Source organism: Mus caroli, unplaced genomic scaffold (assembly GCF_978045245.1).
Source record: "Mus caroli unplaced genomic scaffold, Mus_caroli_1 scaffold_14, whole genome shotgun sequence".
NCBI classification, from domain to species: Eukaryota; Metazoa; Chordata; class Mammalia; order Rodentia; family Muridae; genus Mus; species Mus caroli.
The window spans coordinates 86,560,053-86,586,438 of record NW_028227269.1 but is presented as its reverse complement, the minus strand read 5'-3'; the positions used below and the strand labels follow the sequence as shown (position 1 = coordinate 86,586,438).

The window sequence follows — 26,386 nt, the reverse complement described above, 5'->3', positions numbered from 1 at the left end:
TGCGACCCAGATGTGGAAACTTTGTGAGGCAGCGCCAAGCTGTGGGTAGTCTGTGCCTGCCAGCCCTCCCCTGAAGGCACCTTGCTGTTGTCCCTGGTGCAGGCTGATGGCATGCCTTCACTCCTTTTTGCCTATTATGATCTGTTACTCAGACAAGGTCCAGGGTGGAGACTAGGAGTCCCTGCCGCCTGATGTCCTGAGAAAGGGCCTGACCATCAAGGTCACTCTGACCCCATGTCAGGAAACAAATTTTGTGGCACTCATTGGATAGGTGACCTTGGCTTGATCGGCAGCCTCTAGGCAGTTATCTGTGGGCAGAGTAGACTGCCTGGAGTTAGACCCTTGTAGGATAGCTGGGTTGTGACAGTCAGGGTCCTGTGGGAACTCAGTCCAAATGCTCCCTCAAGCTACTTGGAGGGACTGCAAGTCCATGCCAGAACAGATTCTATGGGCTATCCACATAGTGGGGATGCAGGGGCTATCCACATATTGGGTATGCAAGGGCTATCCATATAGTGGGTATACAGGGGCTATCCACATAGTGGGTATGCAGGGGCTATCCACATAGTGGGTATGCAGGGGCTATCCACATAGTGGGTATGCAGGGGCTATCCACATAGTGGGTATGCAGGGGCTATCTACATAGTGGGTATGCAGGGGCTATCCACATAGTGGGTATGCAGGGGCTATCCACATAGTGGGTATGCAGGGGCTATCCACATAGTGGGTATGCAGGGGCTATCCACATAGTGGGGATGCAGGGGCTATCCAAATAGTGGGTATGCAGGGGCTATCCACATAGTAGATATGCAGGGAGCTGCATGGGCTAAGGGAGCTTCCTTGGCTAAGCCAGACAAGTACCCACAGGAGGTTTCCTTGAGTACTTTGTCCCCTCTTCTACCATCTGTAAACAAGTTTTTAATAACATAAATCGTACCAATTTACTCACAAAACCAAAAAAAATAAGACTTTCCAACATGTATTTCAAAGGAAAACTTATTTAAAATTATATTTGTCAAAACGTCAATGCAATCCTATGGTCTCTGCTGGGAAACACTGTTGGCTCTCAACAACTCCAGCAAAGAACAACTGCACTATGACCTCAAGTGGCTGCTGGGCTACCAGGATGGTTTGGAAGAATGCAGGTCTCTTCCCAAACTATCTTCATACTCTGGATGGGTGTGAGATCACATCCAAACAATACCTCACTCCACATGCAAGAGAATTTCCTTCCTCTGATAATTCTCCATCCTCTGGATCTGCTTCAGGCATGTCCCAATACTCACTACGTAAGTCTCCTCTCAGAAGTATCCCAGAAACCGCCTTAACCTCAACTCCAAATGGAACCCAGAGCACACATGAGGCCTCTTTCAAAGAACCTATTGTGCTTCAGTGCCCTCTGACAATCAAAGCAGAAGTTTGCATTGAATGTTTGAATTGGCATCCAGAATGAGAGGAGCACAGGGCCTGAGGCAGTGGCAGGAGGAGCAAGAGAGGAAGGTGTGAGCCCTCTCAGAGATAACATTGGAACAGCTAAAGAGGTTTGACAATGTGAAGGAGCAGAAACTGCATAAGGAGTTCTAGGAATTATGGAAGTGATGGAGAAGAGTACCAGAGAAGGCCTTGGCCATCAAGAGAAGCAGAAAGCTGAGCCATTTCACCCCAGAGCCAAGAATCTCAACCTAAAGCTTGGATAGTGTGATGGATTGTATATTCTTGGACCTGGGAGTGGCACCATTTGGGGGTGTGGCCCTGTTGGATTAGGTGTGACCTGGTTGGAGTAGATGTGTCACTGTGAGTGTGGGCTTAAAACCCTCACCCTAGTTGTCTGGAAGTCTGTCTTCCACTAGCAGCCTTTGGATGAAGATGTAGAACTCTCAGCTCTGCCTGGGCCATGCCTGCCTAGATGCTTCCATGCTCTCACCTTTGATGATAATGGACTGAACTTCTGAATGTGTAAGCCAGCTTCAATTAAATGTTGATTTTTAAAAGACTTGTCTTGGCCGTGGTGTCTGTTCACAGCAGTAAAACCCTAACTAGGACAGAGAGGCAGAGCAGCAGCAGCAACAGCAGCACCACGACCACCACCATGTGAAGCAAGCAGAGAAGGAGCAGCTTAGGAAGGAGGAAGGCCAGGTCCATCTGTGCAGCCTCTACCCCCTGCAAGAGGAGGTCCTGCAACTCAACCAGCAGGTGGATACCTCCAGTCAGCACAAAGAGCTGCTGAATGTGGACCTGGTTGCCTTCCAGATCCTGGGCAACTACCTGTATGGCCTCATCTCCAGAATCATTCGAAACACCTTGGAGAGTGGCTATCTCACAGCAGAGAACCAAGCTAAGGCTGAGCTGGCCCTGCACAAAATGCAGGACCTCCTCTTGAATTTGGAGCCAGAGATCAACATAGACCCTGAAGTGAAGAAAAAGAAGGAGACCCTCTTTCAAGCAGCAGGAGTCAGAGGTGCATTGGAGGCCAGGGGCTCCTGCCCAGAGCTCTGTACCCAGCCCAAGTCAGCAGGGACACAGAATAAAGACCTGCAGGGGAAGATACAGGATACTAAGATGCAGTGATGCCAGCAACTTCAGGATGCTTCTGCCAAATGTGTGTTTTCCTTTGAAGACCTGGCCAGCAGCAAGGACAGTCAGTCCAAATTGATAAAACTGGACTTGCAGAAGGCAGCCACCATCCCACTGTGCCAGATATCCAGCATCGCAAGTTCAAAGCTGAAGGAGGTCTTTGAGGAGATCCATAGCCTGCTCTCTGGAAAGCCTGCCTGGTGGGCATTCGATGCCTGTCACTCTTAACCCTGAAGAGCTGGACTTTGTCCAGTACAAACTGGCAGAGATATTTGTGAAACAAGGGGAGGAAGAAGTGGCCTCTCACCATAAAGCAGGATTTACCATTGCAGTGGTGGCATCTGGTATCTGGATGCTTCACCCCAAAGTGGGAGACCTCATTCTTGCTCATCTCCACAAGTGTCCATACTCTGTTCCTTTCTACCCACCTTTCAAGGAAGGGATGACTTTGGAGGATTCTCAAGGGATGCTTGGCTACCAAGTGATGGATTCCAAGGTTGAACAAGAGTACAACTTTCTTTTTTAAAAAAGACTTATTTATTATTATATCCAAGTACATTGCAGCTGTCTTCAAATGCACCAGAAAAGGGCATCAGATATCACTACAGATGGTCATGAGCCACCATGTGGTTGCTGGGGTTTGAACTCAGGACCTTCAGAAGAACAGTCAGTGCTCTTAACCACTGAGCCATCTCTCCAGCCCCAGAGTACAACTTTCTAAAAGCCATGTCTGGGATGATCCGTTTCTGTGCTGCCACAATCCAGCTCAAGTGTTCCTATAGAAACCAGCAGGAGGCTAATGCTCATGGCTTAAGTGATGGCTGGCACAGATCTGAAACATGGAGCCTCTCTCAGATGTGATGTCCTCTCTCCTGTTTGACTTCTTGGAGTTGTGTGGGAATGCACTCATGAAAAAGTACCAGGTCCAGTTCTGGAAGATGATGCTTCTCATCCAAGAGGACGACTTGCCCAGAATGGAAGCCATCACAAGCTCAGGGTTCCTTCATACCTCTCAAGCAGTTCTTGGAGAAATGTCTGCAATGCAGGGAGATTTCTGTCCCCAGAGGCTTTCTGATGTTTTTGGCTTTTCTCCTTTTGTTGGGCTTGATATCTTTCACCACACTGTGTGGCAGGAGGGGCAACAATAAAGCAACTGAGACAGAGAATTTGGAAGAATCATGTAAGATTGAGAAATTTGTTACTGTGTTCTTACATATCTGTACCTTGTGAATGAGTCTTTTAGGGCTGGATAGATGTCTCAGTGTTAAAGAGAACTAATGAATCTTCCAGAGGTCTTGAGTTCAATTCCCAGCAACCACAGGGTGGCTCACAACCAGCAGTAATTGGATCCTATGCACTGTTCTCATGTGTATCTGAAAAAAAGCTGCAGTGTACAATTAGAAATAAAAATAAATAAATCTTTTCTTTTTAATGAGGCTTTTGTACTTCACAGCCCTTTGTAGGTCTGTTTCCGGTTTGGTAGTTCTATAGGTGTCAAAGACAGGTAGAAACCTGGCCTTTCTAATTTTCACAAGTCACAAGGAAGGGTAAGAAAATAACACTCCTGGGCATATAGCTAGATGTAACTCCAACATGTAATAAGGACACATGCTCCACTATGTTCATAACAGCCTTATTTAAAATATCCAGAACCTGGAATGAAGTCATATGTCCCTCAACAGAGAAACGGATACAGAATATATGGTACATTTACACAATGGAATACTACTCAGTGATTAAAAACAATGAATTTATGAAATTCATAGGCAAATGGATGAATCTGTAGTATAACATCCTGAGTGAGGTAACCCCATCACAAAATAACACACATGATATGCACTCACTGATAAGTGGATATTAGTCCAGAAGCCCAGAAGCTCTGAATACCCAAGATACAATTCACAAAGCACATGAAACTCAAAACGAAGGAACACCAATGTGTGGATACTTCTATCCATCTTAGAAGGGGGGGACAAAACATCCACGGAATGAGTTTCAGAGACAAAGCGTGAAGTAGAAGACTGAAGAAATGACCATCTAGGGACTGACTCACTAGAGGATCCACCCCATTTACATCACCAATCCCAAACACTGTTGTGGATGCCTACAAGTTCTTGTTGACAGGAACCTGATATAGCTTGAAAGGCCCCCAATGAGAGGAGTCCCTCACTCAAGTCTTAGTATGATGTGACCCCCCAGTAACTCACAGGATACCATTCTTGTTGCAATCGCATGAGGTTTATTGACAGGAACCAGCACACTGGGGCCGAACTGTATCCAATGCAGGGGTACAGGAGTTCAACCCCGAGTAGCTGGGAAAGGGGGTATTTAAAGGAAAAACCATAACCCAAGAAGGTAGGGAGTGCACTATTTGAAAATACTACTGAAAAATCACAAGGGGGAACTAAAAGTCACAAGGGGAAACTCCCTGATTCTCAAGATTGTTCTCAAGATTTTAATCCAATTTTTGTGGTCAGCTAAGTCTTGAAAGAAGATCACTGAACCAGCTTGTGTAGTTATCTGTTCTGTGGTCAGCCAGATCTCAGAACAGGTTGCTTCAGGGCCCACCTATTTTTCTTTCTTGGCTCCAACTTGGTCTAGGGAGGTCAAACTTAAATTTTCTACCTTACAATCTTTCTTCTGAGAGGATCTGCCAGTGCTTTACAAATACAGAGGTGGATGCTCACATCCATCCATTGGACTGAGAATAGGATCCACAATGAAGGAGCTAGAGAAAGGACCCAAGGAGCTGAAGGGGTTTGCAGTCCCATAGGAGGAACAAGTATGAACTAGCCAGTATTCCCAGAGCTCCCAGGGATTAAACCACCAACCAAAGAGCACACATAGTGGGACTCTTGGCTCCAGCTGCATATGCAGCAAAGAGTGGCCTAGACACATATCAATGGGAGGAGAGGCCCTTTGTCCTATGAAAGTTGTATATCCTAGTGTGGGGAAATGCCAGGGGGAGGAAGCAGGAGTGAGTGAGTTGGGGGGGGGGGAGTAAATAGGGGGAAAGCAATTTTTTTTTGGAGGACACCCCCCAAAACAGGATGGGGATAAGAGTTGAAATGTAAATAAAGGCACTTGGGAGGCAGAGGCAGACAGATTTCTAGGTTCCAGGCCAGCCTGGTCTACAAAGTGATTTCCAGGACAGCTAGGGCTACACAGAGAAACCCTGTCTGGAAAAAACAAAAAAGAAAGAAAGAAAGAAAGAAAGAAAGAAAGAAAGAAAGAAAGAAAGAAAGAAAGAAAGAAAGAAAGAAAGAAAGAAAGAAAGGAAGGAAGGAAGGAAGGAAGGAAGGAAGGAAGGAAGGAAGGAAGGGAAGAAAGAAAGAAAGAAAGAAAGAAAGAAAGAAAGAAAGAAAGAAAGAAAGAAAGAAAGAAAGAAGAAAATAAATGTAAATAAAGAAAATATCCAGTAAAAAAAAGAAAAGGAAGAAGGGGCACTTAGCTGCACCCTTTTTCTCTAGTGTCTTTCAGAAAATCTGTGATTAATTACTCAGCTCATAGCTTGTATAAAGCCAAGGTATGTCTATATTCTGCAAGAACTCTGCCACATTCTCACTGCTTTCTGGTACTTAGCCCAGGCACTTTAGCAGAATAGCTGCTGATCCCCACCCACTTTCACTTTCCTGCTTTTTTTCCTATACATTGAAATTGACTAAGTGCTTCCCATCAGACATCTTGGGGATGTCACTCCATGCTTGAACTTTTGTGTCACATCTTGTTACAAGGTCAAAACTCCCTTAATTCAATTTAATGTCCTTGAACTCAGAATTCAGCACCATTTCACTTCCTGGTGCCCCACCCCCTTTAATACTATTTATTTTGTACTTTTCCTTTCTAAGCTAGTTATGCATATTCTAAATGTTCTTCATGAGATGTAAGCAGAGAACAAAGTCTATGATGGGCATTTTTTTATTTATTTTTTTATTTTTTTAATATTTTTATTACATATTTTCCTCAATTACGTTTCCAATGCTATCCCAAAAGTCCCCCATAGCGCCCCCCACTTCCCTACCCACCCATTCCCATTCTTTTGGCCCTGGCATTCCCCTATATTGGGGCATATAAAGTTTGCGAGTCCAATGGGCCTCTCTTTCCATTGATGGCTGACTAGGCCATCTTTCAATACATATGCAGCTAGAGACAAGAGCTCCGGGGTTCTGGTTAGTACATCATGTTGTTTATTATATATATAAAGGTGTTTATATATATATAATGATGGGCATTTTTGAGACCACCTTTGCCAATGCAAATAATCTCAATTTCTGAATCTTAGTCTCATTCTGGCTTTTTAGACTATGATAAAGAGTAGCCATACTGTTCACCAAAATACTACATAAAAAAAAAAAAAAAAAAAAACAGTCGCTAAGACACATACTTCTCCACTGAAATCTCTTGGTCCAGGACTGCACATTTCAGATCACTCTCAGTAACAGACTCTACCATATTCCTACTAAGGATAGCACACTAAGCCCCATTTGAAGCATTCCACTGCTTTCCAAATCCACAGTCCCCAAACCTACATTCTCCCAAAGAGAAGCATTTTCAGACCTCTCAAGGCAATACCCCATTCCCTGGTACCAAGTTTTGTGTTAGCTAGGGTTTGAGTGCCATGAACAAACACCACAATCAGGGCAACTTCTATAAGGATAACATTTCATTGGGGCTGGCTTCAATATTCAGAGGTTCCATGCATTAATATTAAGGATAGGAACATAGTAGCATCCAGGCAGGCAAAGTGCAGGAGGAGGTGAGAGTTTTATGTCTTCATCTGAAAGCTGCTAGCAGAATACTGACTTCCAGGCAGCTAGATTGAGGGTCTTAAAAAGTCCATGACCATGGTGACAGATCTACTCTAACAAGTCCAGAATTCCGAATACTAAAACACCCTAGGCCAAGCATATTCAGACCACAAAAGTTGCTGTTGGCTGCATCTTTGCAGGCAGAGAATCCAGTCTTTTCCTTTCTGTGGATCTTTGTGGCCCCACCAGCCAACACCTACAACTTCCTCTAGCACATGTGGTGTTTGTTGTTCTGGGTGCCCTGTGTTGGTCAAACCTGCTTTTCCAAGAACCAATGCAAGTGAACTGATAAAAGCTCACTGAAGCTATGCTGTTGGGGTTTGTTTATAATACATCCACCAGTTTTACAGAAATGAATTGCATCGAATTCAAGTCTTCTTGCTTGAGCAGTGAGTACTGCGTGGCATGAGCAACCTCCTCCTCAGCCCTGTCAGCTCACTGCAACTTCCTTATAACTTTGAGTTTCTGGGGTTTAAACTGAGACAGAGAGAAGTTAGGTCTTCTGAAGTTTTGGTTTGTTCTTTGTATGTTTTGTAAGTTGCTGGGGAGGAGGGGCTGAAACACAGGTGACTTGCTAAGTTCTAGAGGCAGATGAACTAGGGCACTCATGAAAAGCTAGCACAAGGTACCAAACCCACATCCCACATGATTAAAGGAAAGCATTGCTTACAGTAAGTCATTTAAAAATAATATATTTTGGGGTTTAAGAGACCAGTTAAGAGCAATAATTGCCACCACCCACATGGTGGCAGATAAGCATGTGCTACTCCAGTACCCAGGGGGTCCAATGCCCTCTTTTAACCTCCATGGTCACCAAGCATGCATGCGGTTACAGATGGACATACACACAAAACACCTTTATATATATAATAAAAGTATAAAATAAGATTTGTTGCATGTAGTGTATGAGTGTGTGGGTGTTTGTTTTTGTGTGTGTTTGTCAAAGTACCAAAACACCCGTGTGAAAGTCAGAGTACAACCTGAGAGATTCTGTTTCATCCATCTATCTGAGAATACTCCGGTAGTCAAGCATGGCAGCAAGAGCCTTCCCCCACTGTGAGAGCAAATCAGCTTTACAGATGTACTCTGTTAATTGTGCTGTAAGTAAAATTGCTGATCTCTATATAACCATAGTCCTATGAGGACAATGAGGGATCATCATGATACAAGCATCTCATATGATATGCCTTTGTGAAAAATGATCCTTGACTGTAAGAAAACATAGCCATCTCCACCCCCACTTTTTTTTGTTTTGTTGAGATAGGGTTTCTCTGTATAGCCCTCTTTGTTCTAGAACTCACTTTGTAGACCAGGCTGGCCTCGAACTCAGAAATCTGCCTGCCTCTGCCTCCCGAGTGCTGGGATTAAAGACGAGTACCACCACACCGAATTCCTTTTTTTTTTAGATTAATTAATGCATTTATTTTACGTATATGAGTACACTATAGTTGTACTACTCGTTTTGAGCCATCATGTGGTTGCTGGGATTTTAATTCAGGACCACTGGTCACTCTGATTGGATTTGTTTATTGTTATATCTAATTACACTGTAACTGTCTTTAGATGTGCCACAAGGAAGTGTCAGATGTATTTATGGATGGTTGTGAGCATCTATGTGGTTTTGGGGATTTTAACTCAGGACCTTCGAAGGGCATTCAATGCTAAAAACCACTGGGCCATATCTCCAGCACCATTCCTTTCTGTCAACCCTACATCCCAGGTTTTCGTCTATGTGTTTCTGATTTCCCACATTCATTATTTTAACTTTGTCCTCAGTAGCCTGTTTTGTTTTTTCATTACCATAGAAAACCAGTAGGCAGTAAGAAGTGGCCTTATTTATTTATTTTTTTTTTTGAGACAGGGTTTCTCTGTATAGCCCTTGCTGTCCTGGAGCTCACTTTGTAGACCAGGATGGCCTTGAACTCAGAAATCCACCTGCCTCTGCTTCCAGAGTGCTGGGATTAAAGGTGTGGGCGACCATGCCCAGCTAAGAAGTGTCTATTTGTTTGTTTGTTTTTTTGGTGTGGTGATTGAATTATTCTTGGAGCTAGGTGTGGTATTATTGGTAGGTGTGGCCTTTTTGGATTAGAGGTGTGTCATTGTAGAGGCGGGGCTTTGGGGACATGTATATATACTCAAGCTGTGCCCAGGCTGAGACACAGTAGTCTCTCTTGCTGCCTTCACTTTGGGAGACATAGGCATAGGACATCTGACCTAGGCCAATCTGTTCTGTAGAAAGAGTTCCAGGACAGCCTCGAATACACAGAAAAACCCTATCTCAGGAAGAAAGAATCATCAATCTAAAGTCTCTTAGTCATCCATCAAAGAAGATGGTACTCACCAGGTAGGTCATGGATTTGGATTCTGGTTATGGAAAGTTCTGGGAGAACATATATTTTCCATTTTTCTTTGAGGGTTGTTTAAGCTACAGAGCAGAGGAAACCTGGCCACAACCATGTCTAGAACCTCTTGTAGCCTTCCTTGGTGACTAGACTGCTCAGAAACTGGAGTCTTTCATGAAGTGCCTTACCTGCCTTCTTACCTCCCTCCTTCTTTCTCTGCAAGGAAGCAAGTCCCTCTTGCTTTGGAGTGTGTGTGGGATTTCACTAGCTGCCTTGACATCTCTTGGTGGGTTATAACCTGGAATTGTAAACCAGAGAAATCCTTCCTCCTGGAAATTGTGTTTGGCTGGAGTATTTTAACAACAGCCACAGAAATAAAACTAGAAACAAAAGATAATGATTACTAGTGTGGTCCTAGCCTTGGTCCAGAAAAGTAAGAGTGAGTTATGGTAAGTGTTAGGGGTAGCAAATATTCAAGGCTTCTTCAAGCACTATGATATAGGTTAATAGGACTATGAGGGGAAAGGTAGAATTTGAAATGGATGCACAGTGTGTCTTGTGCTCACCATAGCAATGGCCAAAAGTAAAGTCTCAAAAAGGCTGGACTTGGAGAACACAAAGCTTTCAGTTAGCTTTCATTTGTATGCTTTTAAATGTCATTTGTAAAAACTAGCAGATAGGGACTGGAGAAATAGCTCAGTTGTTCAGAGCATTGGCTGTTCTTGCAGAGGACCTGGTTTGGTTCCAGACACTATCTCTAGTATCTGCTCCCAAAGGAAAAGTTGGTTTTCTCCAAGGAGATCTCACTATGTACGAAACCACTCTTAAGGGAAAGCCCCATACCCAGAAGGAGATGGCCACCACAAAATGAACTCAATAGTGTTTCTGGGGATGTTGTTGTTGTTGTTAATTTGTTTTGTACTATTCTGGCTGGTTGGTTTGTTACTAAGCCTTTGTCACATCTTAAGGAGATGGAGATGAACTTTCTGGTTGGCCTTTGCTTTTCTGTTTTCACTGGATGCACCATGACTTCATGCAGTTGTCATATGTGCCTGTGTCAACTGCTTTCATGTGTTATTTTGTGTCCAAAAGTGGATCTAAGTAACACAACCTGTGACTTTCTTCAATTTTTCATTCTTCTGTGAACCGAAAAAAAAATTTTAAGAGTAATTTATATCTATGACCATACTCTACCTGTCTTAGACACAAGAACCTAAAGAGGGCTTCAGTACCCATTACACATGGTTGTGAACCACTGTTTGGTTCTTGGGAAGAGAATGCATGACCTCTGAAAGAATAGTCAGTGCTTTCAAGCATTGAGCAATCTTTCCAGTCCTGAAATTGTTTTTATTACGCCCCAAGCATGTCCATTTAAAGTGCAGGGGTACATATTTTGTGTTCTTGTGATATATTAAAGGCCTGAACACCAACGAACTTGTAATCTTGGCTACTCTAAACTAGTTAAAAATGTATTAAAATGGTATCTGAATCTACTAAGTGTTCTATGAAGTCTTAGACTGCTTTTTAAATATAGAACCACATTCCTCAGAGTGATAAGTACAATTTTTTATTAAGCTATACAATTCATCCACCTAGGAGGAAGAGCAATATGATCTAACCAGAACCCCCAGAGCTCCCTGAGACTAAACTAAAAATTAAAGAAAACACATCAAAGGACTCATGGCTCTAGCTGCATATGTAGTAGAGGATAGCCTAGTCAGTCATCAATTGGAGGAGAGGCCCTTGGTCCTGTGAAGGTTCTATGCTCCAGTAGAGGGGAATGCATTGGGCAGTAAGCAAGAGTGGGTGGCTTAGGGAGCAGCAGGAGGGTAGAGAATAGGGGGGTTTTGGAGGGGAAACTAGGCAAGGGAATAACATTTGAAATGTAAATAGAGAAAATATCTAATTAAAAAAAGCTATACAATTCAATGTTGTGTGCAGAAATATTGATAAAAAATTATTTCCCAAATAGATTTCCAACGAAAACTTATTTAATTTTTTTAAAAGGTCAATGCAGGAACTGGAAAGGTAAAGGAGTCCTGCTGCATTTTGTCACTACTGGAGATACTACACCTTCCTGAGCACCAGGCCAGAAGCCGAAGTACTATTTTGTAACTCTCAGAAGACAGGACTCTGGAACATTTTGTGGTTTGTGGATCTTCTATACTTATATGAGTTGCTTTCAGATCTACCACTGTTAGATACTTCCTGGCACCCATCCTAAGAGTATAGTAGCTCTTGGAACTGAGTCACAGCCAGTCAGCCACTGTCTACCAGGAGTCCCTCACCCGACTCCTGTGGTTGCCTTTTCCATCATGCCAAAGAATAAAGGCAAAGGAGGCAAAAACAGGCGCAGAGGTAAAAATGAAAATGAATCTGAGAAAAGAGAGTTGGTGTTTAAAGAATATGGGCAAGAGTATGCTCAGGTGACCAAAATGCTGGGATGTGGACGGTTGGAAGCAATGTGTTTTGATGGTGTAAGGAGGCTGTGCCACATAAGAGGAAAGTTGAGAAAAAAGGTTTGGATAAATACCTCAGACATTATATTGATTGGTCTACGAGACTATCAAGATAACAAAGCTGATGTAATCTTAAAGTACAATCCAGATGAAGCAAGAAGTCTGAAGGCCTATGGAGAACTTCCAGAACATGCCAAAATCAATGAAACGGACACATTTGGTCCTGGGGATGATGATGAAATCGTGTTTGATGATATTGGAGATGAAGATGAAGACATTGATGATATCTAACCTGACCTAAGCATGCTACCTTCCAATTTCTCTGAAGATCGCTTAACACAATTTGCATCTTGACACTCAGCTGTTAAGTATAACTTCATTTGGCATGCGTGTGTCTTCTTAATGCAAACTGATGACTTTTATGTTTTGAAGTATTATATTTTTTTGAAAACCTAAGATGTTGAGTTATCTATCTTAAGTGACAAGTTAACACTTTGTGCTTATTGGTATAATTGAACTCAGGACACAGCAGTGTGCACTGTTAAGAGACTGCCATTTCATTTGTGACCTTTCATTTCTGGCCCTGGTTGTATGCATTAGCTTGATCCTTTAAGTTTTTTTCACTCACAAGTTGTCGCATCGTACAGTGCAGTTTTAAAGTGAGATGGGTAGCAATTTTGAGTTTTAAAAATTAGGCATTGCAGAAATTCAATGCTTAGAGGAGATGATCATTTCCTGTGTTTACAAATATAACAGTGGCAATGTTTAGATAGAATCCTGTAAGGCATACTCAAAAAAGTATAAAAATAAACGAGAGAAGTCAATCTCTTCTGATTCCTGCATAGAGACATATTCAAAGCAGGTAGTTGTTAAGAGCACATAAAGTAGTGTTTACTTTGTAAAGTAGGTCCTTTGTGTTAAGCCATTATCAAGAAGTTACCTTCTGTATTGAGGCTTTGGAAAATGAATTACTGTATGTTGAGTAAAGTTAGTTACATAATTGTACAAGCAAGCTAAGTTTTCCTTAAACTAAGCTTAGGTTAATGGAAAAGGAGCCACAGCTTAATGAAAATGAGGTTCCTGTTTTCTGAATGGAGGAGTCCAGAAACAGAGACACATTAAAAACATGTTGGTATATAAACATGTTTTTCTTTTTAATATGTTTATTATATCTCTGGTGTATAATGAAAGTAAATGATTACATGATTTCTGAAAAAGAAAAAGATCAATGCAGTCTGATGGTCTCTGCTGGCAAACCAGGAGGGAACTCCCCAACACAAGCCTGCAAGCACTATGACCACAAGTGTCTGCTGTGCTACCAGGATGTTTTGGAAGAATGCAGGTCTCTTCCCAAACCATCTTCTTACTCTGGATGGGTTGTAGATCTCATCCTCCCCAATACCGCGTGGCACTCACAAGAGAATGCTCCTTACTGTGATAATTCACCATCTGAATCTGTATCAGGCCTGTACCGATTCTAACTACTTGTAGAGTTGACTTTCTAGAATTGAGTTCAATATAGCTCATGTATCTGTATGGAAATTTACCACCTTCTTTCAACCATTCTGATTTTTCCTACCTAATCTTTTTTTGGGGTGGTGGTGGTTTGAGACAGGATTTCTCTGTATAGCCCCGGCTGTCCTGGAACTCACTTTGTAGAACAGGCTGGCCTCAAACTCAGAGATCCACCTGCCTCTGCCTCCTAAGTGCTGGGATTAAAGGTGTGGACCACCTTGCCCAGCTTTTTTTTTTTTTTAAGACTTATTTATTTCATGTATATGAGTACTATAGCTGCCTCCAGACACACCAGAAGAGGGCATTGGATACTACTATAGGTGGTTATGAGCCACTATGTGTTTGCTGGCAATTAAACTCAGGACCTTTGGAAGAGCAGCCAGTGCTCTTAACCTCCGAACCATCTCTCCAGCCCCCTTTCCTACCTGTTCTACTTCATTCCTTTCTTTGTCAAGACTTATTTTATTGATGTATATTTGTATGAGCTTTATGTATTCAGGTGCCTACAGGAGATGGAAGATATCATGAGCCCTAGAGCCATAGTAGCAGGCAATTATGAGCTCTTTTAAAGTGTCCAAAACTATTCATTAATTTAATTGAGTAATTAAACTAATCTTGAGTTACCATATCTGAAAAGTGAATTAAAATATTCAAAAGTTTTTCTAGTACAAAAAATTAAATGCTTTAGTTATAAATGAGCTCTAACAATATACACAAACTGTATACTTCAGACAGTCACAAAACTTTGAGCAGAAGGCTTATCAAAAGACATTTAATACAATTAGTTTTCAACAAACCCTTGGTCGTCCATATCTACAAAGAAACTCAACCAAAACCCACCCAAATTCCACATCACATAAAAACACATACTTACCAAAATTTTTAGCAAGTAAGGTTTGGGAATTTGGTTTTGTTGTTGTTGTTTGTTTTTAAAAGGCCTCCAGGGCAAGTGATTTACAGTTTAACTGTCACTGTGAACTGATCTGGACAGTGTCCAGAATTGGGACTCAGGTGATCTACAGATGCTAGAGATTTAGATCTACTTGAAGAATCATGTTTCTGGCACTTCTCAGGCACAGGAGACCTACTACCAGAAAGGGACTTGCTTGGTCTTGGGCTCCGGCTCTGGCTCGGCTCCAGCTCGGCTCCGGCTAGGCTCCGGCTTCGACTCGGGCTCCGGCTCCAGCTCCAGCTCCTTGAACAAGCAGCAAGCACTCTCACATGCAAAGAAATCTCTTCAGTCCTTATTACTATTCTAACACCAAGACACCATGACCAAGGCAATTTACAGATGAAGCATTTCATTAGGGGATTGCCTACAGCTTCAGAGGGTGAGTTCCTGATCATCATTGTGGGGAGCAAAGCACTAGGTAAATAGGCATGGCACTAAAACAGTAGCTGAGACTTACATCCTGATCTAAAAACCAGAGGCAGAGAGTGAGAGACTGGGCATGAATTGGGCTTTTGAAAGTAACCTCAGCCTCTCCCAGAAGATCCAGCAATACCTCTCCTGGGCATATACCCAGAAGAAGTTCAAACTGGTACTAAGAACACATGCTCCACTATGTTCATAGCAGCCTCATTTATGATAGCCAGAAGCTGGAAAGAACCCAGATATTCCTCAACAGAAGAATGGATACAGAATATGTGGTACATTTACATAATGGAGTACTATGCAGCTATTAAAAACAATGGATTTATGAAATTCATTGACAAATGGATGTATCTGGAGGATATCATCCTTAGTGAGATAACCCAATCACAAAAGAAGTAGTTATATATGCATTCACTGATAAGTGGATATTAGCCCAGAAACATAGAACACCCAAGATACAATTTGCAAAACACAAGAAAATCAAAATGAGGGAAGACCAATGAGTGGATACTTCATTCCTCCTTAGAATAGGGACCAAAATACCCATGAAAGGAGTTACAGAGAAAAGGTGTGGAGCTAAGACTAAAGGATGGACTCTCCAGAGACTACCCCACCTGGGGATCCACCCCATAATCAACCACCAAACCCAGACACTATTGCATATGCCAGAAAGGTTTTGCTGAAGGGACCCTGTTATAGCTGTCTCATATGAGGCTATGCCAGTGCCTGGCAAATACAGAAGTGGATACTCACACTCATCTATAAGATGGAACACAGGGCCCCCAATAGAGAAGCTAGAGAAAGCACCCAAGGAGCTGAAGGGGTTTGCAAGCCTATAGGTGGAACAACAATATGAACTAACCTTTACCTCCAGAGCTTTTATCTCTAGCTGCATATGTAGCAGAAGATGGCCTACGAGGCCATCACTGGGAAGAGAGGTGTTACCTCATTCAAGCCTAGCTAGGCTGGCCTCAGACCATCCACCTCTGAGGCAGAGCCACCTGCTGTGCTGCCTCTCATACCTCTCCTTCAATGTGCCACTACCTGCTACCTGCCTGAGGCTGAACCAGTTCTCCAAGATTTTCTGGAGTTAGCACTGAACTGTGATCCTCCAAAGTTCCTATTAAAAGGCTGATCTGACAACTTCAAAGGAACTTAGCATGACTGGGAATGGGTCTCCCCTCTTCTTTATAAAGGGTGTTCGCCAACATTAAAGTTGAGTCTTGATCAGAATACAGTCTTGACTCCGTTTCTTTCTTCACCCGCCTAGATTCCCTCCTTTCTTTCAGTTCCAAGATGCATCCCAGGCTCAAACCCAGCCATGAGAGCTGCAGGTTGGCCCAAACAGAGAGGCCCCTTGATATTGCAAATTTTATATGCCCTAGTACAGAGGAATGCCAGGGTCAAGAATTTGGAGTGGGTGGGTAGGGGAGCAGGATGTGGGGGGAGAGGGGAGGGGGGAGGGGACTTTCGGGATTGCATTTGAAATGTATATAAAGTCAATATCTAATAAAAGAAAGTCTCAGTCAAAAAAAAAAAAAAAAGAAAAAGAAAGAAAATCTCAAAGCTCACCCTCAATGACACACTTCGTCTAGCAAGGCCACACCTCCTAATCCTTCCTAAACAATCTACCAACTGAAAACCAAACATTCAAATTGAGGAGCCAAATGGGGGTAGGGAGGCCCTCTCATTCAAATCATCAGAGTAGCCCTACTTTCCTAGCCCAGCATATGTAAAGTAAGGTCAGAAGAACATCTGAACAGTAATCAGTCTGTATCATTTCAAAAGGCAGATTGTTAGACCTCACCCTATGTACACTGAAAAACCAAGTCAGCTGTAAGATTCCATCTGTGAATAAAATACTGGGTGATTATACTCAAAAGCTCAAGTTAGCAAATGTTCTTCTTTACCTACATCCCAAATGTACTCAGACTTAAGAATAGTACAGGCATTCACTCCACTTTAGTATTCACTTGTTTATTGATAAAAACTGCTAGAGGGAGAAGCAGGTGGAAGCTAAGTTTTTAGAGCTTAATCAAGAGCATAGCTTAATGGTTAAATCCATCTCCAACTCTCTTGGATGCCTATCAGGTCAAAGGTAGATTTTATGACCACTCCTATGATTTTAATAAGAAATGCTCTCTTACAGGCTCATGTATCAAACACCTGGGCCCCAGCTGCTGGCAATGTTTTGGGAGGTTCTAAAAAAAGTAAAGAGATGGGACATAGTTGGAAAAAGCAAGACTTTGAAGGTTGGACTGGTCCTGGACAATCTCTCATTCTCACTTCCTGTCCACCAAGAGAGGAGCAGCCACATGCTCCTCTGTCCATGATGCTCTGTCCAAGAGCATAGGACGACAAATCACCCTGATGTGAAACTATGAGTAAAATAAATTCCTCCTCATTTAGTTTATATCAAACAATATAACAATGAGAAAAAGAGCTATTACGATATAGCTTTTCATGGATTTAATATGAATGGTTCTATTGGCTCATATTTTTGAATAAGTGGTCCTTAGATAGTAGTGCAAATTGAGAGAGACCTTGGAGGTTTACCCTTGTTGAAGGAAGTATGTCTTTGGGGATGGACTCTGGATTTCAAATGCTTAAGCTAGGCCCAGTGTCTCTCTCTTCCTGCTACCTCCCAATCTGAATGTACAACTCTCAGCTACCTCTCCAGAACCATGTCTGCCTCCATGCTGCCATGTTCCTTCCATGATGAAAATGGACTGGACCTCTGAACTGTAAGCCAGTCCCAGTTAAATATTTTCCTTTATAAAAGTTGCCGTGGTCATGGCAGCATGGAACCATAAGATACAGTCATTCCTCTAAGACCTCAAGACCAAATCAGAGGTAAACACAATGACTCAACTATCAGAGTAATTCTCTCCCCCTGGTAGGTGCCTGGGTTGGGTGGCTGGTTGGTTGGTTAATCGTCTGGTTGGTTGACTAATTTGAGACAGAGTCTAAGTAGCCCTAGCTGGCCTGGATCTCACTAGGTAGACAGGTTGGCCCCAAACTCACCACCACCTTCAGGCTCCCTGAGTTGATTCATAATGTGGAAACTTAAATCCAACTATTTGCTTCTGTGCTCTCAGCTATCCAAAGATCTCAGCTCACTCATGAAGAGTCTTAACAGATCAGCCTTCCAGATACCCAAAAGACTTTTGGCCCTTCCCCCCTACCTTCTACTCACTCTATTCCAACTTGCTAGTTTCCACCATACCAAAAGGTGCACACCCAGAGTAACTACTTGTAGCTTTGTGTGCTACCCTACCTCTGAGGCAACTATTGTCAACTCTATTCAAACTCCAACAACCAAAAAGAACATGCAAAGCAATGGGCCAGGCCAAATATGGTCCCCAGGATGTCACATGCCAGACTGTAGTCTAACACACCATAGGTCATCCAAAAACTTTACTAACTGAATTAATCAATAAATGGATCAACGATACCCCATGAGACCTGGTAGAACCAAGAAAAGCACAGTTTCTTTAGATGAGTATACCTTGGGCCTCCAACTCAATAGCCATTGTGCTCCCATGACTCCCACACTGTCTCCCAACCTGCGCTCCTCTGAATCCCACCCTCCTGCTGTAGCATCCTCCATAGCAGCTGCTAATGGACTGCATGCAATCTGCTCTACCCTTGACACTAGCTCTGCATATATCAAAGGAACAGGGAGGCAACCCCATTTCCAAACAAATGTCCTCCATAATAAAAGTGGTGGGGATTGAAATCCATAAAATCTCTGATAGAAGAGCCCAACTGTGCCTACATAGATTGGAGTTGCAGTTTTCCATAAGGTGTCAGAGCCTTCAACATGCAGATGAGCTGCCTCCCTCTGGGTATGTTAAAAGGCCTGTCATGTGTAAAATATGTCTGCCAATGAAAACTACCTTTCATTATTAAAGCTTCTGCTAATGAGTCTCCTGCCCTGTTCTGTTTCCTTGCCTTGCCTTTCACCTGAGTTACCTCTCATGAAGCCACATCTCTTACACGAGGTCTGAGCCTACCAAGAACCTAAAACCTCATCACCAGGTAATATTATTAGCAATAAGTAACCTTTAGAGTCCCTCCCCACATGTGGGGTCTTGTGGCACACGCCTTTAATCCCACCACAGAGCACACTCACCTTGTTACTAATCCACATGGAGCAGTGAGATGAGGTATCAAGTGTCATCCTCTCAGGTATAAATGAGGACACTGAGGCACTCGAGGCACTGAAAATGTGAGAGCTCAGGACAAGTTGGCTCAGCTAGCAAAGTGGTGAGAGTGATGTGGACAGGCCTTCCCACTGCAAGGGGAAGGCTTTTGTTTTGTTGTTGTTGTTGTTCTTGTTGTTGTTGTTCTTAAGATATATTTTAGCCTGTGTGTGCATGTGACCATGTGTCTCTGTGTATATAAATCTGTGTGTGCCTGCTTGTCTGTGTACATCTCTGTGTGTGTGGCTGTGTATTTCTCTTTTTGTTATGTCTATGTGAGCCTGTGAATGTTTGTATGTATCTGTATCTGTGTGTCTGTCTGTGTGTCTGTATCCGTGCTTGTGTCAGTAGACAAAGCGAGCCATGAGGAGCACACCAGTAAGCAGCATGCCTCCATGGCCTCTGTATTGGCTTCTGCCTCCAGGTTTCTGGCTTGAGCTCCCAACTGAATGGATAATGAACACTTTCCTCCACAGATTGTTTCTGCTCATGGTGTCTTATCAGAGCAATGGAAACTAAACTGAGACACTATCCCTGTATATAACTACCCTGTTACCCCTACATTCTCTGATACTCAATCTATCCCCTTATTCGCACATTATCAGACAAACTATTATGACTTGAAATAACTTAAATTATCTCTTCAATTGGTGTTATCTGTATGCTACTAGACTATAAAATGTAGGACAGCAAGGGTTTGGATTCACAGTGCCTGTCTTAGATAGAGTTTTATTGTTTTGAAGGTACAACATAACTAGAAAAATCTTACAAAGGCAAACATTTAAATGGGGCTGGCTTACAGTTTCAGAGGTTTAATCCATTATCATTATTATTATGGCAGGAAGCATGGTAGCATGCAGGCAGAAATGCTGCTGGAGAAGTAGCTGAGAGTTGTATATTTTTATCTGAAGGCAGCCAGGAGAGTATCTTCCACATTGGGAATAACTTTAGTGTGTATATATAAGACCTCAAAGCCCAGGTCCACTGTGACATACTTCCTCCACGGAGGCCACACCTACTCTAATAAGGCCGTACCTCCTAATAATGCTCTCTCCCTATGGGTCCAGCATTCAAACACATGAGTCTATGGGGTCCAAACCTATTAAAACCAACACTGTGCCTGCCATATAATCAGTATTCCATATGAAGGCAGGATGTTATCAAGAGACAAGTCTCTGTCCTTGCAGATGGAGAGCATCATTTGGCTAAAGTGGGGAAGGAAAGTGATAAATGAAGAAATGTCAGGATAGTTGTGTCCTGCACTGAACCCTAGGAAGGATAGAAGCAGAAGTGAGACAAGGAGAAACTGAGCAGAATCACTGATTCTTTCTTTCACAGCATTGTCAGATAAGAAATCCCAACGTGGCAAGTAAGAAAGTCAGCCATGGTGGTAGAGGAGGGGCTAAGAATAATCTAGGGTGCTGAAATTGCAACTGTAAAGACCCCAGGTTAAAGCTTAGCATGGCGAAGAAACAGAACCTGGAGTAACTGAGGCAAAGACACTTGTGTGCAAGAAGGTGCAGGTGCCAAGCTAGGCTACACCACATAGAGATTGAATGGTTTAGATTTTAATAAGAGCATGAGAGGAATCCATTAGAGAGCTGTAAACCAGGAGGGGTGTGGCCAGAGAAGCTCATTAGAAAATGCAGCTAAGCAACCAACGCCAGGAAGGGAACATTTCCAAATCTTTCCAAGGCCCAGTTGTGTTTCTGCAGCAGGAGGACATGAAGCTGGTGATTGCTTATTTAGAATTTCATGTAAGATTTATTTGCATCTCTATTCCAGCAATGAGACACCTGTACGGAGAATCAAAGACAGGGTTCCCCTTTAAATCTCTAGACAAATTCCCTGTAGAGGAGGTGATGAAGAAACTGTCTACCATGTTCCAGGTCTAAGGAAAGAAGAAGAAGCATGAGATAAAAGAAAGTAACAAAACCAGTGTGGTGGCCAACAGCACCCACAGGTGAGCAGTGCCGATCTGGAAGAACAGCAGCATGGAATACCAACTGCAGATGGAGGCATGTGTCAACACACACCCAGGACAGAAGGTCCCAGGAGAAACTACCCAAAGCTCAGACCCAAGTTGGTCACCACCCAGATCCATAGAATGTGGTATGACATCCACTTGCCAGTTTCTACTCCTGTTGAACTGATATGTTAGGGCCAGAAGAGCAGAAGCAGGAACCTCAGAGGAAGGTTGCAACCTCTTGGATCTGGACAACTTCTAGGGACCTAGTCATGTCAGATGCCTCGCCTGCCCCATAATGTCGTCAAGCTATCCTGGACCTAACAGAGGGCTAAAGAAATATGTTTGGATATTTGAAAGGAAGCAAATCAATGTGAGTAGTCTAGAATTTCTGACCTGGGAGGTTGGAGTACCATAATAATTAAGTTGACAAACCCTGCACAAAAAAAAAAAAAAAAAAAGTATTGTACCTGGCGACATTACTGGCATCCTCAGTCCTGAGAAGAAAACTCCTTTATAAAAACAGTTCACACCTCTCAGTTACAGCAAAAGCCATGCGAATTCTTCTTTGCATATGCATTTGTACACATGTGATGTGTATTTGTGTGTGCTTGTATGTGCAGGTGCACATGTTGGAGGTGCTCTTCTCCACAAGTGTCCATACTCAGTTCCTTTCTACCCACCTTTCAAGGAAGGGATGACTTTGGAGGATTCTCAAGGGATGCTTGGCTACCAAGTGATGGATTCCAAGGTTGAACAAAAGTACAACTTTCTAAAACCCATGTCTGGGATGATCCATTTCTATGCTGCCACCAGCCAGCTCCAGTGGCCCTACAGAAACCAGAAGGAGCCTCATGCTCATGGCTTAAGTAATGGCTGGCACAGATCTTAAACATGAAGCCTCTCTCAGATGTGACGTCCACTCTCATGTTTGACTTCTTGGAGTTGTGTGGGAATGCCCTCATGAAGCAGTATCAGGTCCAGTTCTGGAAGATGATGCTTCTCATCCAAGAGGACGACTTGCCCAGAATGGAAGCCATCACCAGCTCAGGGTCCTTCATACCTCTCAAGCAGTTCTTGGAGAAATGTCTGCATGGCAGTGAGGTTCCTGTCCCCAGAGCCTTTCTGATGTCCACCGTCTGCCCCTCTTGATGTCCTTCATCAAACTGTGTGGCAGAAGGGGCAATAGTAAAGGCACTGAGAAAGAGAATTTGGAAGAATCATATAAGATTGAGAAATTTGTTAGTGTGTGTTTATATATCTGTACCTTGTGAATGAGTCTTTTAGGGCTGGATAGATGGCTCAGTGTTTAAGAGCACTAATGAATCTTCCGGAAGTTTTGAGTTCAATTCCCAGGAAACACAGGGTGGCTCACAGCCATCTGTAATGGGATTCCATGCACTCTTCTCATGTGTGTCTGAAAACAGCTGCAGTGTACAATTAGAAATAAAAATAAATAAATCTTTTTTAAAACTGAGGCTTTTGTACTTCAAAGCCCTTTGTAGGTCTGTATCAGGTTTGGTAGTCCTATAGGTGTCACAGACAGATACAAACCTGGCCTTTCTAATTTTCACAAGTTACAAGCAGGGGTAAGAAAATAACACTCCTGGGCATAGAGCTAGACTTAGCTTCAACATGTAATAAGGACACATGCTCCACTATGTTCATAACAGCCTTATTTATAATAGCCAGAAGCTGGAATGAAGTAATATGTCCCTCAACATAGAAATGGATACATAAAATGTGGTATATTTACACAATGGAATACTACTCAGCGACTAAAAACAATGAATTTATGAAATTCATAGGCAAATGGATGAATCTGGAGTATATCATCCTGAGTGAGTTAACCCCATATCAAAATAACACACATGATATGCACTCACGGATAAGTGGATATTAGTCCAGAAGCCCAGAAGCTCCGAATACCCAAGATACAATTCACAAAGCACATGAAACTTGAGACGAAGGAAGACCAAAGTGTGGGTACTTCTATCCATCTTAGAAGGGTGGAACAAAACACCCATGGAAGGAGTTACAGAGACAAAGCATGAAGTAGAGACTGAAGAAATGATCATGTAGAGACTGACTCACTAGGGGATCCACCCCATTTACAATCACCAATCCCAGACACTTTGTGGATTCCAACACATTCTTGTTGACAGGAACCTGATATAGCTTGAAAGAACCCTGATGAAAAGAGGCCCTCACATAAGTCTCAGGATGTCATGACACCCCCGCCCCCCAGTAACTCATGGGAAACCATTCGTGCTGCAATTGCACGAAGTTTATGGACAGGAACCAGTGCGCTGGGGCCTACTTGTTCCAATGCAGGGGTAGAGGAGTTCGACCCCTAGTAGCTGGGAAAGGGGGTATTTAAAGGAAAAACCATAACCCAAGAAGGTAGGGAGTGCGTCATTTGAAAATACCACTGAAAAATCACAAGGGGGATATAAAAATCACAAGAGGAAACTCCCTGATACTCCAGATTGTTCTCAAGATTTTAATTCAACTTTTGTGATCAGCCAGGTCTTGGAAAAAGATATCTGAACCGGCTTGAGTAATTATCTCTTCATGGTCAGCCAGTTCTCAGAACAGGGTGCTTCAGGGCCCAACTATTTTTTTTTCTTGGCTCCAACTTGGTCTAGGGAGGTCAAACTTAAATTTTCTACCTTACAAGCTCTCTCCTGAGTGGATCTGCCAGTGCCTCACAAATACAGAGGTGGATGCTCACAGCCATCCATTGGACTGAGAATAGGATCCACAATGAAGGAGCTAGAGAAAGGACCCAAGGAGCTGAAGGGGTTTGCAGTCCCATAGGAGGAACAAGTATGAACTAGCCAGTTTCCCAGGGCTCCCAGGGATTGAACCACCAACCAAAGTGCACACATAGTGGGACTCCTGGTTCGAACTACATATGCAGCAAAGGATGTCCTAGACAGATATTAATGGGAGGAGAGGCCCTTTGTCCTATGAAGGTTGTATACCCTAGTGTGGGGGAATACCAGGGGCAGGAAGAAAAAGTGAGTGAGATGGGGGGGGCAGTGGATAGGGGGAGGGCAGTTTTTTTTTAAGTAGAAACCCAAAAAACAGAAAGGGGATATAGATGAAATGTAAATAAAGGAACTTGAGAGGCAGAGGCAGTCAGATTTCAGAGTTCCAGGCCAGCCTGCTCTACAAAGTGAGTTCCAGAACAGCTAGGGCTAAACAGAGAAACCCTGTCTCAAAAAACAAAAAAAGAAAAAGAGAAAGAGAGAAAGAGAGAAAGAGAGAAAGAAAGAAAGAAAGAAAGAAAGAAAGAAAGAAGGAAGGAAGGAAGGAAGGAAGGAAGGAAGGAAGGAAGGAAGGAAGGAAGGAAGGAAGGAAGGAAGGAAGGAAGGAAAACAAATGTTAATAAAGAAAATATCCAATAATAATAATAATAAAGAAGAAGAAGAAGAAGAGGCACTTAGCTGCAACTTTTGTCTCTAGAGTCTTTCAGAAAATCTGTGATTAATTGCTCAGCTCATAGCTTGTATAAAGACAAGATGTGTCTGTATTCTGCAAGAACTCTGCCACATCCTCACTGCTTTCCAGGACTTAGCCCCAGGCACTTTAGCAGAATAGCTGCTTATTCCCAGGAACCCACTTTCACTTTCCTGCTTTTTTTCCTATACATTGAAATTGACTAAGTGTTTCCCCTCAGACACCTTGGGGATGTCACTCCATGCTTGAACTTTTGTGAGACCAGAGAGTGGGGTCATTTAAGTCAAGCTCCCAGAAGACAGTCCTTTTATGACCTTTTTTTTTTTTTTTCTCAAATCCAGTACCACCTGGGTGACTCTAACACATTACCAAGTCCAGCTGCAGCAGGAGGTACACACAACCTTGCCTATCTCTGGAACACAGGTTCCTTGGGTTCTCAGAAAACATTTCCCCGAAGATTTCACCTTAGCAATGCTGGTCTCTTCATAATCACCACTAATTTCCTAACTCCACCACCAATTGTTTCAAGTCTCCTATTCTTGGCTATAGAGCCAGAGCCACATGGCCAAAGCTGACAAGTTCTGCTGCTTGCAGGGGCTGAAACATAGTACCTCTCTTCTCTTACAACATCACCAGCTTCCTCTTTTCTAACTCCTTCACGGCCTAATCTTGACTGTCCTGGATCTTTCCCTGGAGATTGACCTTGACTCAGAGATCTGGATGCCTGACTCCTGGGATTAAAGGTGTGTACCACGATGCCTTGATTTAAGCTTTTCTTCACCTAGAACTTGCTCTGTCTCTGGCTGACCTTCATCTCAAAGATCTCCTTGGCTTTATCTCCTGGGATTAAAGCAATGCACCACCTTACTGGATCTAAATTTCATTGTGTCACATCTTGTTACAAGGTCAAAACTCCCTTAATTCAATTTAATGTCCTTGAACTCAGAATTCAGCACCATTTCACTTCCTGGTGCCCCACCCCCTTTAATACTATTTATTTTGTACTTTTCCTTTCTAAGCTAGTTATGCATATTCTAAATGTTCTTCATGAGATGTAAGCAGAGAACAAAGTCTATGATGGGCATTTTTGAGACCACCTTTGCCAATGCAAATAATCTCAATTTCTGAATCTTAGTCTCATTCTGGCTTTTTAGACTATGATAAAGAGTAGCCATACTGTTCACCAAAATACTACATTAAAAAAAAAAAAAAAAAAAAACAGTCGCTAAGACACATACTGAAGTTCTTCTCCACTGAAATCTCTTGGTCCAGGACTGCACATTTCAGATCACTCTCAGTAACAGACTCTACCATATTCCTACTAAGGATAGCACACTAAGCCCCATTTGAAGCATTCCACTGCTTTCCAAATCCACAGTCCCCAAACCTACATTCTCCCAAAGAGAAGCATTGTCAGACCTGTCAAGGCAATACCCCATTCCCTGATACCAAGTTTTGTGTTAGCTAGGGTTTGAGTGCCATGAACAAACACCACAATCAGGGCAACTTCTATAAGGATAACATTTCATTGGGACTGGCTTTAATATTCAGAGGTTCCATGCATTAATATTAAGGATAGGAACATAGTAGCATCCAGGCAGGCAAAGTGCAGGAGGAGGTGAGAGTTTTATGTCTTCATCTGAAAGCTGCTAGCAGAATACTGACTTCCAGGCAGCT

At 42.8% G+C, this 26,386-nt stretch overlaps 1 protein-coding gene and 2 pseudogenes across 1 annotated transcript; 2 read left to right on the top strand and 1 right to left on the bottom strand.

Moving 5' to 3' along the window:
- The window catches only part of LOC110306565 (mRNA export factor GLE1-like), a 101,056-nt pseudogene that overhangs the window by 15,126 nt on the left and 59,544 nt on the right, over positions 1-26,386 (bottom strand).
- LOC110306563 (mRNA export factor GLE1-like) lies at positions 1,027-22,396 on the top strand (annotated as a pseudogene).
- Positions 12,038-12,474, top strand: LOC147001307 (eukaryotic translation initiation factor 1A-like). The gene has a single exon (XM_085830156.1). It carries the CDS (start codon positions 12,040-12,042, stop codon positions 12,472-12,474), a length of 435 nt encoding a protein of 144 aa, XP_085686282.1. The 5' UTR covers positions 12,038-12,039.

Bases quoted from the DNA above. Each gene is read 5' to 3' on its own strand.
- LOC147001307 (XM_085830156.1), top strand. From the start codon at position 12,040: ATGCCAAAGAATAAAGGCAAAGGAGGCAAAAACAGGCGCAGAGGTAAA.